Source organism: Lupinus angustifolius, chromosome LG11 (genome assembly GCF_001865875.1).
Source record: "Lupinus angustifolius cultivar Tanjil chromosome LG11, LupAngTanjil_v1.0, whole genome shotgun sequence".
Classification (NCBI taxonomy): Eukaryota; Viridiplantae; Streptophyta; class Magnoliopsida; order Fabales; family Fabaceae; genus Lupinus; species Lupinus angustifolius.
The window spans coordinates 1,339,823-1,356,758 of record NC_032019.1 but is presented as its reverse complement, the minus strand read 5'-3'; the positions used below and the strand labels follow the sequence as shown (position 1 = coordinate 1,356,758).

The 16,936-nt window shown below is 34.3% G+C and overlaps 3 protein-coding genes across 3 annotated transcripts; all 3 read left to right on the top strand.

The window, feature by feature from the left end:
• Positions 1,557-5,286, top strand: LOC109361200 (putative BPI/LBP family protein At1g04970). The gene is made up of 6 exons (XM_019606573.1): positions 1,557-2,093; positions 2,763-2,902; positions 3,088-3,439; positions 3,552-3,800; positions 4,715-4,840; positions 4,938-5,286. The coding sequence occupies exons 1-6, from the start codon at positions 1,686-1,688 to the stop codon at positions 5,118-5,120; spliced, it is 1,458 nt and encodes a 485-aa protein (XP_019462118.1). The 5' UTR covers positions 1,557-1,685; the 3' UTR covers positions 5,121-5,286.
• Positions 5,946-10,749, top strand: LOC109359048 (ribonuclease Z, chloroplastic-like). The gene is made up of 9 exons (XM_019603555.1): positions 5,946-6,020; positions 6,056-6,481; positions 7,490-7,652; positions 7,725-7,795; positions 8,711-8,806; positions 8,881-8,994; positions 9,630-9,698; positions 10,236-10,310; positions 10,496-10,749. Exons 2-9 carry the CDS (start codon positions 6,098-6,100, stop codon positions 10,583-10,585), a joined length of 1,062 nt encoding a protein of 353 aa, XP_019459100.1. The 5' UTR covers positions 5,946-6,020; positions 6,056-6,097; the 3' UTR covers positions 10,586-10,749.
• On the top strand, positions 11,828-16,645 carry LOC109359211 (protein-tyrosine-phosphatase IBR5-like). Its single transcript, XM_019603784.1, has 5 exons — positions 11,828-12,273; positions 13,927-14,023; positions 15,317-15,374; positions 15,481-15,587; positions 15,761-16,645. The coding sequence occupies exons 1-5, from the start codon at positions 12,040-12,042 to the stop codon at positions 16,060-16,062; spliced, it is 798 nt and encodes a 265-aa protein (XP_019459329.1). The 5' UTR covers positions 11,828-12,039; the 3' UTR covers positions 16,063-16,645.

Below are 16,936 nucleotides of genomic sequence, written 5' to 3'. Positions count from 1 at the left end.
CAATTTTTGGCATGGTTCTTCCTGCTTTATGGAGAAACTAGAGATTCTACTTTTTTTTTATTCGATACATGGAGATTATTCCAGTGATGGAAAGAAGAAATTCGATGGTTGAGATTCAAAATGGTGTAATCCAATGGATGAGTGCCAGATGCTACCGACATGGACTAAAACATGTGGTGCTGAGGAAATCAAGGAAGGATATATTAGAAACAGTGACTTATGAGGGTGTAAGGAACACATGTCCTCAATCATGTCTTATTCTTTGTCTCAAGTCTATTACATTTTGCCATATCAGTAAAAATAAATTAAAAATAAAAAATAATAAAAAATCATATTTTGATTAGTTTGAAACATGAAATGAGACAATGTTCAGAAATGTGATCCGCCATGGGAGGTTTGGTTTTGTGATTAATATGGGCAAAGTAGGGTCATATTATTGGGAAAGTTGCATCTTGTTAGTGAAATGGGTACGCAGGCCCATATTCCTATTTCCAATCTTTGTCCCAAGGCTTTGATTTCAAGTCATCTATTCAGATAAAGTTAGGTCCATTTGCATATTCCTAAAATCCCACGGCATATTTTAATTTATAGTCATCCATGATGCATCAATTCTATGTTCCTTATTTAGCTACTTTCTTTTGTGTTGTAATATTCTCACCTCTGCAATAATGTAACACTGAATCTATGATAATGTTTAGGTTGGACCACTGTCTTTTTCTATTTTCATAAATTATTTATGTTTTGAAAGTTCACCCAAGTGAGAAACATTTTTTAATAGTGTTTATTTCATACCAGATTTAATAGTGTTTTGAAAGCATCGATGAATCTCAAAAAATGATTTAAACTTGTAAAATTTCTAAAACAAGAAGATCCGTTTAACTATTATTGCTTAGTCTCATTTAAAAAACAAGGATGCAGAACAGAATGGAGGCAACAACCATGAGGGAAAGAGCACTAGCTTATGCCTTCTCATAACATCTAACATTAACAGTACATTATTTCTTAGTGGAAAAATAGGACTGAAATCAATAATAGTAGAGTAAAACACTAGTTCTGGTTGCTGTAGAACATTAACAACCAAGTCCTAATAACACCTAACCAAATATGAGCTGGAGCTGGCTTGAAAGGTGGATCACAACCCACCATCAAGACACCTCATCTATTGAAAGCCATTCTATGTGTCCATAGCTTCCATAGACATACAATGTGAAGAGTTTTATCAAGAAGGCGTTGATTTAGTATTGTAAGATCTCACAGGATTTCCAAAGTAGATAATTTGATTTTTGGGAGTGATACTTGTTGAGAGAGACAACCACGAATCCAAAAAGATTAATTCATTACCAAAAAAAATATGAGATAATACATTTAGTAGCGAAAATCTAAACAAATTAATTATTGATAAAATTTCTACTAACAATGTATAAGAAACACTATAAAAAAACACTTCTAGGATAGGATAGAAAGGAAACGCTAATCAGTTACCACCTCCAACAAGGATGACAGCTTTTGAATTTTGAATGACCCATTTTATAACAAGTAAGGGCAATTTTGACTTTTCAAGTCCCCAACAAGTGTTTTGAGTCTTTGTAAAGTTTCCTCTGTACACCAACTGTATCTTCCTCCTATGTTTATGTTGTTCCTTGTACCATATGAACAACTCCAATTTCCATTACCCATAAATCAAAATGACACCTTTAATTCTTATGCTTCTATTATTATCTTCTCTGATTCATGGGCACGCTCAATCTCAACCTAAAAACCAATCTTTCATATCCTTATTGATAACCCAAAATGGCCTTGATTTTGTGAAAGACTTGCTGGTAAAGGAAGCGATTTCTTCAATAGTTTCACTCCGATTGCATAATATTGAAAAGTCTACGAATATTCCTCTTGTGGGTAATGTATATATGCGGCTTTCCAATATCACAATAAACCAAATCGATGTTCCTCTATCGCATGTTAAGCCAGGGGAAACTGGAATTTCAATTATAGCTTCTGGGGTTAGTTGTAATTTGACCATGAATTGGTATTACTCGTATAGTACGTGGCTTGTGCCCTTTAAGATTTCTGACAGAGTTAGCGCACAAGTTCAGGTATCAAAATTATCCTTTTTCTTTCTTAATATGGATGTATGTAAAGAGAATGGTGCATTGAATTGTGGCAACCTTTTCTGTATGATGATTGTTGTTGTTGTTATACTAATTGTAGCAAATTTGTGTTGCTAATGAAACGTGGGCAATTTGTTAGGCTTAAAAAGTGATTCTACAGAAGTGATTTTGGCAAAAGTAATTTTTCAGCTTTTACTTTTTTGTAAAAGCTCGACGAAACAAATATGCAAGTGTTAGAAGTGATTTTTTAATCAAAATAATCACTTTGACTCGTTGCTTGTTGTGTTGTTGGGATTGAAAGAGGTGTTGTTGCAAATGGGATTCATAATTAATTTCCTGTTATGCTTGGGATATGAAAGATACTATGTCATTTTCTTTTGTGGATTTTGTTATATATCTGCCAATGTTAAATTATTTAAGATGTAGCACCCAAAGTTGAAATTATGTGCTATTCTTGTTTTGCTAATTTTTTTGAAAGTTAGTTTTCTTATGTTGGTAAATTCTCCTGTATCCAATATTATTTTTGTGTGCATGAGCTGAAAATGATACTTAAATTTTGTTACTACTACTACTACCATGTCTGTTTCTATCTGTTTATTTTCTTCACGACTATAATCAGAAAGGAATTTGATAAGTGTTACTACTGCTGGAAAGATTGAAGGCATGGAAGTCGGACTTACATTGGGTTTGGAGAACAAGGAAGGATCTTTGAATCTGAAACTTAAGGACTGTGGGTCTCATGTTGAAGATATTTCAATAAAATTGGATGGAGGTGCATCTTGGCTTTATCAAGGGTATGATGATATGCATACTTAATTCTATCTCGTTTAAGATCCAAGGGTTCATATTTACGGGATCCTTGCAGCATTTCTTACTGTCTAAAACACTTGGGATAGAGTGAATCTCATGGCCAAATGGCTAAAATTAAATAAATTATTTTATCCTTTTGGGATTTTTATTCTTGCTTCATATCTGACAGGGTAGTTGATGCTTTTGAAGAGCAAATTGTGTCAGCAGTAGAAAACGCTATCACCAAGAAACTTAAAGAAGGGATTTCAAGACTCGACTCATATTTGAGAAATCTTCCAAAGGAGGTTCCAGTTGATGAACATGCTTCTTTGAATGTAACTTTTGTCAATGATGTTTTATTAAGTGATTCATCAGTTGGATTTGAAACAAATGGGTTATTTATAGAAAGTGCTTCCAACCCTATTCCTAACCTAGGCCACACGAACTCAATTCTTCCAGTATTATGCACAAATTCGTCAAAAATGCTAGGAATCACTTTGGACCAGGCTGTATTCAACTCGGCATCAGCCTTGTATTATGATGTAAGCTTGGATGTTTGATCGTGATCCTTAAGCATAGATTCTTTTTAAAGATTCTTCTTTGTATATCATCATTGGATTGATGTCAAATGAAATTTGGTTTTTTTGTGTTCAGGCAAAATTTATGCACTGGATTGTGGACCAAGTGCCAGATCAGTCTCTACTGAACACAGCAGGCTGGAGATTTATTATTCCTCAGCTGTACAAGAAATATCCAAATCATGACATGAACTTGAATGTATCTTTATCTTCCCCTCCAGTTGTGGAGATTTCAAATCAGAAAGTCGGTGCCCACATACTTGCAGACTTAACAATTGATGTTCTGGAAGATGATGAAGTAATACCAGTGGCATGCATCTCATTGGTAGGACCATTAATACTTAAATTAACTATGTTTAGTCATAATTTGTTTATGAATGTTTTCCTATTACAACCCTGACTATTACTTGGATGTCGCTACAATCAATACTATTTTGATTATGTTGACTCCTATGCGCTGGAGTGGACGTAAAATGGATCTCAGCATGCAATGGGAGGCTTTTGAACAAATCATTGTTCTATTCTAAAAGCATAATTGTGCAACATTGAGCAGCCCTCTTTTAACTATTTTATCTATAAAAGGAAGCTAATCCATATCAGTTTTGTCAATACAACCATTAAAGTTATCCAAGAACTGGGCTTAACAACTTTCTACTTCACCGATTGGCTTGTCCATTTCTAGGCTTGCCTTTTTAATTTCCATTTTCAGACTTATTTTTGAGTAATCATCAATTCCGTGGATTGTATCAATGGTAGCTTTAACTATAATAGTTATCTGGTAAATAAACAGACTAGCTTTGTTTTCCCACACATTGGTCTTGTAGGACATACTATTGCATGAAGGCTGAGTTTAAAGATCCAACCATTTTAGGAGTTTAGGTTAGTTTTCACTTTTAGCTAATCGTTATTTAAAAGAATTTCATAATTATTTGGGTTTATTAGTATTAGCAATGTATTATGTTGTTTACTTTTATATTTTTGTGCATGTAATATATTTTATCCAGACATTGTGTACATGTATTCCACCTCTGCTGGATAGAGGGCATATAATAAGAGTATAGTCAGCTTCAATATTTAAGCTCAGATAGAGTGGTAAAGTGTGTTAAAATATTAACATTCTTATTGGTATAGGATTCATATGATCCTTTACAATAAATGATCCTTTCTTGATTGTGATTGTAATAGTGATCCTTTACATTACAATGACCACTATTGATATATTACATCCTGTTTGCACAGCTGATTCAAGCTTCAGGTTCAGTCAACGTCAACGGAAACAACCTTGTAGGTGCTGTCAGATTGGATGACTTTGCAATGTCGTTGGAATGGACCAACATCGGCAATCTGCGGATGTACCTGATTCAGGTATTTTTATATTGTGTATGATGCATATAATGAATAAATCGATATAAAAACTAGACGTTTTCATTGATAAAATGTGTGTTATCCTTTCTTAATGCAGCCAGTTATGTGGACACTTATTGAAACTGTCTTCTTGCCATATGTAAATGCACATCTCAGTAAAGGAATACCTATGCCCATCATTCATGGTTTCACCTTACAAAATGCAGAGATAATCTTGTCAACTTCAAGAGTCACAGTTTGCAGTGACGTAGCATTTGGAGAATCAGAAAAGCTTTTGTAATTTGTTCAGATCATTGAGTAGAAAAATGTTTTGTTAATAGATTGTAAATATGTCAAATCAGAGATCAAGATGATATGTCTACTTGTGCAATCTTCTTTCATTTGTACATCACCTCACATTTATCTGAGATGATAAAATCAAATAAGGGTATGCAGAAAATGTGGTAGGACTCAGCAGTAATGAAAACTATGCAAATGTGAGTTGATGTGTATTCAAGTGTGCATTGGTAGCATTTTTCAGGTAGGATTTTGATGCAGGTATTTGTATCATGAATTCTCAAGTACAGAGAAAGAAAATTTGGTTACTGTTGCCTGCAATCTCAATTCCAATAAATTATTGTTAGGGATTAACACTAGTCCTAGACTACTAGTCTAAACATTATATAAAACTATTAGAATTGCTTCATGTGCAATGATTCTGGATTTTGGACACTTTAAAAGTCAATCTAATTGGGAAGAAATGACAAGTTGAAGAATGGAAGAGTGTATTAATTTTAGTGGAGATTAGCCTCAACCTTTAGTTAAGTAGAATAGAATTTCTATATGATCCAACTAAAAAGAAAGATATAAAAGCTTAGTGACTCAATTAGCTATTAGTCTATCATATAAAACTTTAAAAAGTAGGGTCCTAATTTATTTTCATAAAAAATATTTATTCTCCTAATAAAAATTATTTATATATTCTTTATTGATTTAATATGTATAATAAATATTTTTTTACACCGTCAGTCGATTATCTATCATTAATCGTTTGCTCTAAAATAAAGTAATACAAATCGATTTTAAAGTCTTGTTTTTTGAAAGAAAAAAAAGTGACTGATAACCTTATCCACCACCATTATAACCGATTCTGACAAACTCACAAACATGAACCATTCTTAAACCCAATTTAAACCCTCCTCTGCCTCTCTCTCTCTCTCTCTCTCTCTCTCTCTCTCTCTCTTAGTTCTACACTTAACCAAACTAAGGAGGGTAACTATGCAAATTTCATTGACCAATTCAGCCTTCAAGACCCCTCAAATCTTTCCATTTTGCCAACCCTTTATCTCTCAGAAGCCATCGACCCACCAACTTTCCCTTCAACAAAACCTTCATGTCAATGCCCTAAAAGGGTCTTCAAGCTATTTATCAGATATAAGCAAAGCAATTGATCATGAAGAACAATACTTGCAAGCCCAGCAAAAGGTTAACCGTAAAGGTGTGAACTTGGAAGGTATTACTATTGAAGGTGTCTCTGTTGGTGGACAAGAGACTTGTATCATTGTTCCTCAATTCAAATGTGCTTTTGATATTGGGAGGTGCCCAAAAAGAGCTATTCAACAAGATTTTGTTTTTATCACTAATGCTCATCTTGACCACATTGTAAGCTCTTTCAACTTTTCTCACTTTGGTTTTGGTGTCTACTATTGAGGGCTCTTGTCTAAGGAAAAAGTAACTTTTTTTATGAAGGTTTTAAGTTTTAACTAGTGGAGCCTTTCTTTTTGTTTATCTAGTGATTAAAAAAATCAATTCTTCAACTTCACATTTGTTTGGCTAAGCTTTTAAAAAAGCAGAAGGAAAAAGTAGAAGCTGCAAAAAATAATGCTGAAATTCAGCTTTTTTTAATAGCTGTATTTAAAAATCAATTTGAAAGATGTTAGTGCTACTATAACACCTCAACCATGACATGTGACCACTGGGCCCATGAATTGAGTGTGCCACCCTCTGTAGCTTAGTGAAGTGACTCAATGGGAACAATGATTGTTACTCCTTGAGGTCATGGGTTCGGTTCGCGGAGGCTCTTTGGGGGAATAAAATACTGCAGGAGATATTTAAGCTTGAGGTTCGCAATATTCATGAGCCCATGGGATCGCATGTTATGCCGGGGTGTTACACCTACACCCTTGTGTGGAGTAGGAAAGCGAAGGAAAGAGAGATGTCGGAAGGGAAAAGAGAGAAAGTGAGAGATTTGATTGATATGATGAGAATGGAAGACAGACAGGAAGAAATATAAAGTGTAAAATGTGATATAAGGGGAAAAAGTTGTAAGAATATAAGAGTTAAAGCACTTATGTAGAATCACTTCTTTTAAGCTTGAACAATTGGACCCCTAATATTTATAGATTGTATTGCTTGCTTATAGAAAAGCCAGATCTACACTTGCTTATAGGCTCTTTGTAAGCATTAACATTGGTGCCATACCGATAACAAGTTAAGTAATCTAAAAGTAGCCTTTCTTTTCAGTTTTCACAAATCCTAGTGTCTCTTAATTGTTATGCATGTTTTTGCATGCCACTACTTTGTTATTCATTTTTAGATATTCACTTTATCTTGTAATTGGATTTTGAGTGTGAATTTAGCATAAACTCATGATGATTTTCAATGATTTAGGGAGGGCTGCCATTGTATGTAGCGAGTCGTGGTTTGTACAATTTAAAACCTCCCACTGTATTTGTGCCTTCTTGGATCAAAGAGGATGTTGAGCAGCTGATTGATATTTACAGGAAACTGGGACAAGTTGAGTTGAACGTTGAATTGGTTGCTTTGGATGCGGGTATGTGTCATTTGTCTTTCTTCTGAAACCAGGTATTTCTTTGAGGAAATTATTGGTGAAATTTGATTTCAGGGGAGACATATGAGATGCAAAATAACCTTGTTGTCCGACCATTCAGAACTCAACATGTTATACCCAGCCAGGTATCTTTGAACCCGTCGTTCTGTAGTCCTTCAAGTCCTTGCTTTTTAACTGAAGCTTGAATATAATGAGTATTGGCATTTTAACTTACCTCCCTTCTTGTACAAAATCTTTTGAATGAAGATCTTGGCCAAAAAATTAACAGGTTTTGGCTTACAGAATTTACATTTTATCTATTTTTACTCTGAAAATTTCTTATAAAATGCTATCATTTTGTTTTGTCAGGTGAAGTTGCATAATTTTTTCTATCTTTACATTTGTGTATTTTGTGTACCTTTTCTGCACTCTGTACACCTCTTTTATAATATATATTCTGATAGTTATAACATTTTAATTATGAATGAAGACAATGACACTGAGTATGAGTGAGCTCCTAGTACCTAACATTTTCCTTTGGTGATAATCTGGATTTTTATATTAAAAAATTAATAAGAAAAAAAATATTGTTAGAAGGGAAGAGAAAAGTACAAGAGAAGAGGATAAGCTATCCGCGAAAACATATCAAAAAGAAAAACCTTAAACCTCAGATACATAACCATGCAACAGAGAATGTGAATCCCTTTGCATGTCTAACAAAGAAACAAGTCTGAATAATCTATGGGCAAAGCACCAAAGAGATGCCAAAAGAATAGATAAGGCCTGGTTTCTTATTTGAACCACGCATTATATGCACATATCAGAGTACTAAGCCGTAAGAGGTCCACACTTAAATAACATATCTTTAGTGTTATTCCTATTAAGAACATCAATCCAGACAAAATTTAACCTGAGGGAGCTTTGGACTTCTACACATGTATTTATCCAAAGGAAACATATCTGTATTGTGAGAATAATATGTAATGTTAATAATTGAAACTGCACAAGAATGCTTTTTAAGCCTCACAGGATGAGGACAATTCTAACTTGGTAGTCTACAGGGTTATGTAATCTACTCGATCAGGAAAAAGCTGAAGAAAGAGTACACTCACCTGAATGAGAATCAAGTTGAGAAATTAAAGGAGAGCGGCGAAGAGGTTTTTATTGTCTTCAACTTAATTCTGATTTAAATCTTATTTGATCCTTACTTGTAATGAACTCTCATTTCTAGATTACAGACAACATATTATCTCCTGAGGTGGCCTTCACTGGTGATACAACATCAGATTTTTATCATGATCCGCTTAATGCTGATGCGTTGAAAGCAAAAGTTCTTATAACTGAGGTACAACCCAATCGTTCAGTGAAATGAGTACAATTTACTTTAATCACTGAGTTCAGCTGAAATCCTTAGAAATAAGTATTCCTCGTGGTGGTTCAGAAGTCAAATGTGGAAAGATGTCGTAAAATATACAACTACATAATAAGTTGTAGTAAAAAACAGCTCAAGCTTATTTCATTCCTTAAACTAAATGAATTTCTAATGTAATCTTTCCACTCATTAGATTGTGGACTTTGTTCAAGCACATCAATTTAACAACCTGAACTACTGTCATGGAATTTTTTGTTAACCCTTTCATCTGCCCTTGGTTAGAGAGGAGTTGGAAGGAATGAAAATAGAGTGAAAAGGCCTTTGTTGTTAGTTTTATTTATTTTTGTTATGTACAATTAATTGTAACAAGTCATATATCAATAACCGGTATAATGAAAGCAATTGCCACAGGCTGTGTGCCAGTGTTCTTATTGCACAGCAAATGCTTGTCCTCTTTATTGTGTAAACAGTATCAAAATTAATAGATCCTCCTGAGTTGGTATTGTTCGGCTCCGAGTCTTGGTTTAATTTGAAGAAAGGAACTTTCGAAATTTTCAAAATGCTACACCCATTCTTTTTGTTTTTGATTGTTGAGTCTTCTTCAACAGGCAACATTCCTAGATGATTCATCCAGCATAGATCATGCTCGGCAATATGGTCATACACATATATTTGAGGTAATGTGACTCTTTTGTAGCTTCTTTAAAGGTAGCTTGATAATATCAAAGATGAACTTTAACATCTCTCATGCTCGCCCTACTCGTTTATGTTGTTATTCTTCATGACTCAGGTTAATGTGTTTGATTTATAGCCATGTCATAGTCATTTTTGTTATCAACACTCAGCATCATTAGGAGGCTAAATACAGCTTTTACAAAATAGTTCTACCAAGTAAATAGTTGACTAATCAAGTAAATAGTTCTACACGATGTTGGTATAGTGATGTAAGGTCCTACTACATCCTCAGGATGACCAAAAGGTCAAAGGTTCTATTTCTGAGAGCGACACTTGTTGGGAGGAGCAGTTACGTACCCCGAAAAGGATTAGTTCCTTACCTAAAAAAGGTGAAGGAATACCTTTAGTAATACAAAAAAACATGTAATTGATGACTTCTTCTCATGCCATGTGATTGATTAGTCCTTAAAGTGATGACTCTAGTGCATATTATATTGAGGAGATTCCTGATTTAAATTAAACTTGTATTAATTATGTAGATAATGGAAAAAGGTAATCGGATTAGCAACAAAGCGGTTTTGCTGACTCATTTTTCATCAAGATATAATATAGAGGTAATCTTGTATTTTTTCCTCTCAAGTTGAACTATGAACTTGCTTCCCCCAAGTGCTCAAAACTGCATATATAATTACTAACCTAAGTAAATATCCATTTTATAAGTAATATTAAAGTTAATTAACTTCAGTGGCTCTTTAATAAGTTATTGAATAAAATAGGAACATTTTTTTGTTATCCTCAGGATATTCGTCAAGCTGCATCAAAATTGCAGTCCAAGCTATCTGCAAAAGTGGTTCCTCTTACAGAAGGTTTTAAATCAAAGCATTCTTAAGTGTTCAAAGGCAATTCAATCTTTACCATTACCAATATATTAGTGAGTACTATGGAAAAAGTGTTATATATTCTTGTTTTATGTAGTTTCTTGTAATTTTAATTAAAGAGCTGTATTTATTTTTGGGTTATTTTGTTCTGTGTGATTACTATTTATTCCATGAAATTCAATACCTCGAGTTTTTAAGTTTATGATGTAATGTATGTAATATCTATGTACTGATAATATATAAATCTCTTACCCTGACTGACAAGTGTATAAAACTTTAATATTTTAAATGCATTCATTTTTCTCTCTCTGCAAATGGGGCACACTAGTTTTGGGGTTTTTAGCATTGTTTGAAAAGTTTACAACTTCGTAAGTTATGGAGTTTGTACCGATACATTTTTAAACAAATTTTTTTTTGGCTAAAGTAAATACATTACGATTATGAGTGGTGAACTCGAAATCTCCAATTAAACTACACTATATGGTGATTGATCTATGGGCTTTATGGTTGAAAAAGTGTTAGATTTGTGAAGTACAATTTCTCCAAAGCAAATAGAGAAATACTGAATAGGACAAACAGGGACAGAAAACAGGGCAGGGACTTTATTTTATCCGCATGATGACAAATCACGTTTTTCATACCAAAAACATGAGAGTACCTTTTTGTTTCATTTTTTGTATCACTCTATATCTTATCACTTTTGATTGATTGGAAAAAAATTATTTAAGTTAAAATTATAATTATTAAATATTTTTATGACCAATCATGTCTCCTAACACATACGTAGAGTGGACAGTAGATGATGTGAACTCAAAACAAACTCAAAGAGTGTGAGGGGATAGGCACGTTGGGACAAGAGATCTAGGAGAATAAGAAACCCAGATTGTTCAAATTCACACTCTTTAGCGAAGAATATGGAAGCCCCCAAAATACCAATATGCCCATAATTATGTGCATTTTCAATTCATCTTCTTATCTCTATAATTACAACTTTGACATTCAGATTAGATCAATCAATTTGTCCTTGTTGGAATAGAATGAATTGGATATAGATAAGTTCTTTTGGTACAAAGGATATAGACATAGTTGATAACAACTTATGAGTGTAATATATATATACACTGTTATATCTCCACCATTCAATTATATTATTTTATTTGAAAAGTCAATAATTAATAAAATAAAAATGAATAATAGATGATAAAATATGATTAACTAGTCAAACTAATTACATATATTTGTCTCTTATTTTATATTTGTTTTGCTTCTTTCTCTTCTTTTCTCACTACTGTCACACCCGGTCTCTTCACTCTGCTAAAGCTTCAACCTTTCCTCGTTAATCCTATTTTCTCAATCTGGGTTTTCGTTTGTTTTGGATTTTGAATCGTTTTTCGTTCCTGGGTCTCTCGTCACTTCGGAAAAGACCCAAACTTTATTAACCCATCTTTGGATTGAATCGGTGATCATGCGGAAAAGAGAAAGGGAAAACCCTTGTGCGGTGTGCGGCCACTATCACAAGTACGAGGAAGGCGAAGTGTGTTCAATCTGCGGCCATAGGTTGATGGTTGGAGAGAAAACTTCGGTGCAAGTTAGCGCCTTCCCGTCGGTGATATTGCCGGAGTTTCTTTACCTCGGAAGCTATGACAACGCTTCACGCTCTGAGATTCTCAAGACTCAGGGAATCACTCGTATCCTCAATGTAAGGGGGTAGGGTATTTCTTAAATCTGTTATTTCATTTTGATGATTGAGTTTGATACATGTGTGCTATGTCCTTTGGAATGATGATAATGATGATGGTGCATGCTTTAATTTTTATAGTGCAAATTTTAGGAATATTGTGGTGCTTTAATAATTGAGAAATTTTTTGGTGATCTAGGGAAAATATATTGTACCACTGAATATGCACCACTTTAATTATCAATTATTGCTTCGAAAAAAATGAACTTAAAGATTCACTTGCAGGTTTTCTAAGCATCCTTGTAATTTCTAAATGGCCAATGCATGGGGTGATGTCAAGTTAAACATGCTGTGGTTGTACATAATAGATTTTGAAAATTTAAATCGGTTCAACGGGTTGGCTGGTTAAGGTTTTTTGTTTAACTGACGAAACTCGTGAAACTGAACCTGTAAACTCAATTGCCGTTTATAATGATCATATATTGCTGATTGCTTAGTGAAAAGTAATTAGTTTTAATTAGAGATATGGGGGAGTGGCTAATAGTAGAATGGAGGAGAAGTTGAAGGATATGCAATATGTTTTTATGTATATAACGTGTTTTGCATTTTGTAAGTAAAAATAAGGTCACCTAGATTGAGCTTATCTGTAAAGATATCAAGGTATATCCACATTTAATTTATTTTAAAGTACATTGTGATGTTAACTCACTAAATAATTTAAAGGTGAGTAGACCCTCACTTGCTCACTTTACTGGTAAGCTCACTTAAGAGAAGCCTGTGCAAATCACTTAACTGTAGTCAGTACTTAATAACATGTGAATCATGGCTATAACACGAGTAGTGAATCACGGATGTTATCTTATGCGAGGGAGATGCCCATATTATACTTTGTTTTAGCCGTTTCACATTGTTGTAGCACATTTTATCATTTCATAATCCCCTTACCCTCAATTTTTTGCTCCCTGGTCCTCATGAAATTAACGCTTAAAACTCCAGCAGCCTACCATTTTTTTCATTCCAAACTTGGCCGTCTTCTGGCAACCCAGTTGTAATCGCCAACTCTGGTATGCTTAGTGCTGTTTCAGCCCCTTGTTCGAGCAACCCTATATACTCTGCTCTCTTTTTCGAACTCCCTTGTTTATTTATTGCCATCTTGCTGCATACCTTGTTGCCCACCGTTGCTTTTTTTGTTTCGTTCTTCTGCATTTAAACTTTCTTGTTCTTTCCTTTTTCTGGTTGGTGTGTACTTCAGAACCTACCACCAATTTTTTGCATCATCTTCCTTGATTAACTAGTTAGTTAAACCTTAGATTTATGGTGATTGTTGTGTGATGTGTCGATATTCTATACTGAGACTGTTGATTAAAAATGATTAATGATGATCAAGTCTTTAATTTTGGGTATTTTTTATTTGGAGAATTTATGTGTATATTAGTTCCCTAATCTTCACTGTAGTGACCTTCCCACTATAGTTTCTGGGATCAGCTGCCAAGCAACCACTATCCTGGATTGGTAACATATATATGAGTACAAATGTACACTGAATGCAGTAATTAATGTGATGATAAATGAGATTTTTAACTACTCAGTTGTCTGAACCTATTATGGTTTGAAGTCTTAAACGAATTTATTGAAAGTTTACTAATACTGTCTTTGAATTTTCCGCCTTTGCAGACTGTCCCTTGTCAAAATCTGTACAAGAACTCATTTACCTATCACTGCCTCCCAGATGGCAAAACTTTGCCATTTGATGAAGGAATTCAGTTTTTAGGTATGTTTTGTCTTGTCCATTTAAAATTCATGTCTTGACCTTTTTATTTACTACTATGCTTTGTCAACTTGTAATTAGTTTACCTCTTTATTTCTTTTTTTTTTTGTTTATCACATATTTTCAGTTTATACTCATTCAGGCAGCAGGTGTACATTCTGAAGTAGTCAATATAAGATTGATGGGTAGTTGTCTCAGACTCGTGAATCTGATGACTATCTATTTTTTTGTTACTCTTAATCCTCTTACTTTGGGTCCTTCTGGCACGATAGAGTTTAGAATTTAGATGCCATAAGATTTAAAAGGAAACCTATGATTTAAAAGAAGAGATACGTAATCTGCTTGGTTCACTTTTCCTTTGTTAGTGTTTGCAAGGTGTGCAAAACTGTGTCTTTATTCATCTTTTTGAAGAATGTTCACTTTCACCACCCTTCCCTCTTTTATCCAGACTCGGGCGGCCTATGTAAAGATTTGCACCAAACACTTTGTAAAGAGGAAAAAAGGCCATTCTAAAATGATTTTAGGCTTTGATTCTTCTTTCCGCAGCTCAAAATCTTCTTTCCTTTCTTAGCTCCTCTTCCTATAATCATTTGCTCTTACCTCCTAAAACTATTCTCCTTTCTTCAGCAAAAGGAAATGAAATCACAAAAGGTCTGAGAAGATTTTCCTTATACTTCCCGTCTACTCTATTATGGTAATGGACCACTTCACTCCACTCTCTTATGAACCACTTCACTCTACTTTATTATGAACTACTCCACCAACCCACTCTTTCCAACATAACCTAAAGTTGCAACTCCCTTTTTCATGCACTTTCACCCAGTGTTCTCTCTCAAAAGGACCTGCTTATAGTCAACATTGAAAGAAGCTCCCTTGGCGATTCAATAATTTGAGAGAATCCTCACCTCCAAACCAGTGCGTCATATCCTCACCTAGTGTTCTATATCTGCTAGTCTTCTAATTTCTTGTTCGTGTTTGGTTTAGTTTAAATGCCTGTCAGCTGTCACATATTATCATATTTCCTACTTCATTTGGGTTTTACATTATATTTTGGTTATATTTGTTTTCCCATATAATCAGCCTAAAATTTGGACAACATTAACACATTATTAATTATAACTATTGAGTAACTCCCTTCCTACACTAGTATTTTATGTGTCATGTTATAACATTTGACTTGGGTAATTAAAATTTCAGTTAATAGACTCATTGCTTTACAATTGACATTGGTGATTGTTTATCAATATTTATTCTATTTACCCTTATAATGAAACCAATACTGTGTTTGCCCTACAGAGCAATGCGAGAAGGATAAGGCTCGTGTGCTGGTTCATTGCATGTCAGGAAAGAATAGGTAAGATATTCCTGCAATGTGCTCTTAGCATGACATTAATATTCTGCACCAATATTTGTATTTGCATGGGTGTGTTTATTAATTATATCTGAATCACATATGGTAGGTCTCCAGCTATTGTGATTGCATACATGATGAAGTCCAAAGGATGGAGACTTGAACAGTGCTATCAGTGGGTAAAGGAACGGAGACCGTCTGTTGAATTAACCGAAGGTATGTTTGTTTTCTATTTCCACATTTGCTCTCATATAACTGGTAAAGCTCATTTACATTCTTCAACTATCTGGTGATGATGACGGTGAACAATTGCAGAGTTTCATTGCTGTTTTTCCATTAGGGTAATTACCATCTTTCTGACATGCATCCTTCCTTTCTCGACAATATAGGTGTTTACCAGCAACTGCAGGAGTTAGAGAACAAGATCTTCGGATCAAATGATGGTGGAAGCTCGGTGCTGCCCAGTTTCCCACCTGCAAGTTCAATTAGCTTTGGTTTCCCAAAGATCAATGATTCACCTCCATTTCCTGCCTTCAGCGGTGTTGAAACTACTTCAATTTTTGCCCGACCACCCCTAGCCATTGCTCCAACCGCTTTTACATTTGGAGCTGTTCAGCCACAGAATAGCGCGACTGGAAGCTCATATGGTGCAAATCCAGACGGTACCGATATCCAAATGGACGGTTCTTGATTGACCAGCACCATCTGTGATTAAGCTGCTTGACAATTTCTCTGGTGGTATAGTTTATACAGGTACCAAGGCTGCCAATTGCCATATTTCAAGTCAAGGTCCAATAATCATATGAGTGACTTGTAATTCTATACAGAGTTCTTTTTCTTACAAATCTTTTTATAGTTATCTGGTAGTAGTATTGAATTTCAGGATGTTTAGTTATATTACTGGGCCTCATGTGTCCTGTTTCAGTAGATCTGCACTTTGACTCTGTCTAATTTTTAATATTTTAAGCAAATTCTATCCTATGAAGTATAGAAGATTAAACAATCCTGTTGTGGAACTTTTTGTGGTTGTAATCTTGAGTTGCAGGAAATGGTTTGAATATTATGTAGACAAGCTTTCAATGTAAAATATTACTCAGTATAATTTATCCATGAAATTACCCAAAGAGTGGAAAGCTATATAGTACTATGTGAAATGCTAAAAATATAAGATACTCAATATTAACTGCAAACTCAAGAATGAAATTTAACTAAAATACTAAAGCAAATGAGTTCCTTTTATCTCATGAAGATGAAAACAAGAAAACAAAAAAATGGGAATCTAGACTTAGCAACAAGAAAACAAAACAATTGAATAATCTAACTGAACCAAGACATGGAACTTAATAAAAAATGATCATGTCTTCAATGTCCCAACACATCCACATTGTTGTGCAATATATGTGGGGAATCATCATTAACAGCTACATGTTTCACAACCTTAAAAGTGTCATCAACGTCAGAATACAATCCAAGCTTATCATCTTCACCTGTGCATTCTTCACCCGCATCTGAATGTGAGTTACATCCGACTGGAGGATCCTCGCGCCTAATTGCATGAATTTTCG

Coding starts and splice junctions, on each gene's coding strand:
- LOC109361200 (XM_019606573.1), top strand. CDS start 1,686: ATGACACCTTTAATTCTTATGCTTCTATTATTATCTTCTCTGATTCAT. Junction 2,903..3,087: donor GCATCTTGGCTTTATCAAGG/GTATGATGATAT, acceptor CATATCTGACAG/GGTAGTTGATGCTTTTGAAG. Junction 4,841..4,937: donor TGCGGATGTACCTGATTCAG/GTATTTTTATAT, acceptor TTCTTAATGCAG/CCAGTTATGTGGACACTTAT.
- LOC109359211 (XM_019603784.1), top strand. CDS start 12,040: ATGCGGAAAAGAGAAAGGGAAAACCCTTGTGCGGTGTGCGGCCACTAT. Junction 12,274..13,926: donor GAATCACTCGTATCCTCAAT/GTAAGGGGGTAG, acceptor CCGCCTTTGCAG/ACTGTCCCTTGTCAAAATCT. Junction 15,588..15,760: donor GTCTGTTGAATTAACCGAAG/GTATGTTTGTTT, acceptor TCGACAATATAG/GTGTTTACCAGCAACTGCAG.
- LOC109359048 (XM_019603555.1), top strand. CDS start 6,098: ATGCAAATTTCATTGACCAATTCAGCCTTCAAGACCCCTCAAATCTTT. Junction 9,699..10,235: donor GTCATACACATATATTTGAG/GTAATGTGACTC, acceptor TTAATTATGTAG/ATAATGGAAAAAGGTAATCG. Junction 10,311..10,495: donor CATCAAGATATAATATAGAG/GTAATCTTGTAT, acceptor TGTTATCCTCAG/GATATTCGTCAAGCTGCATC.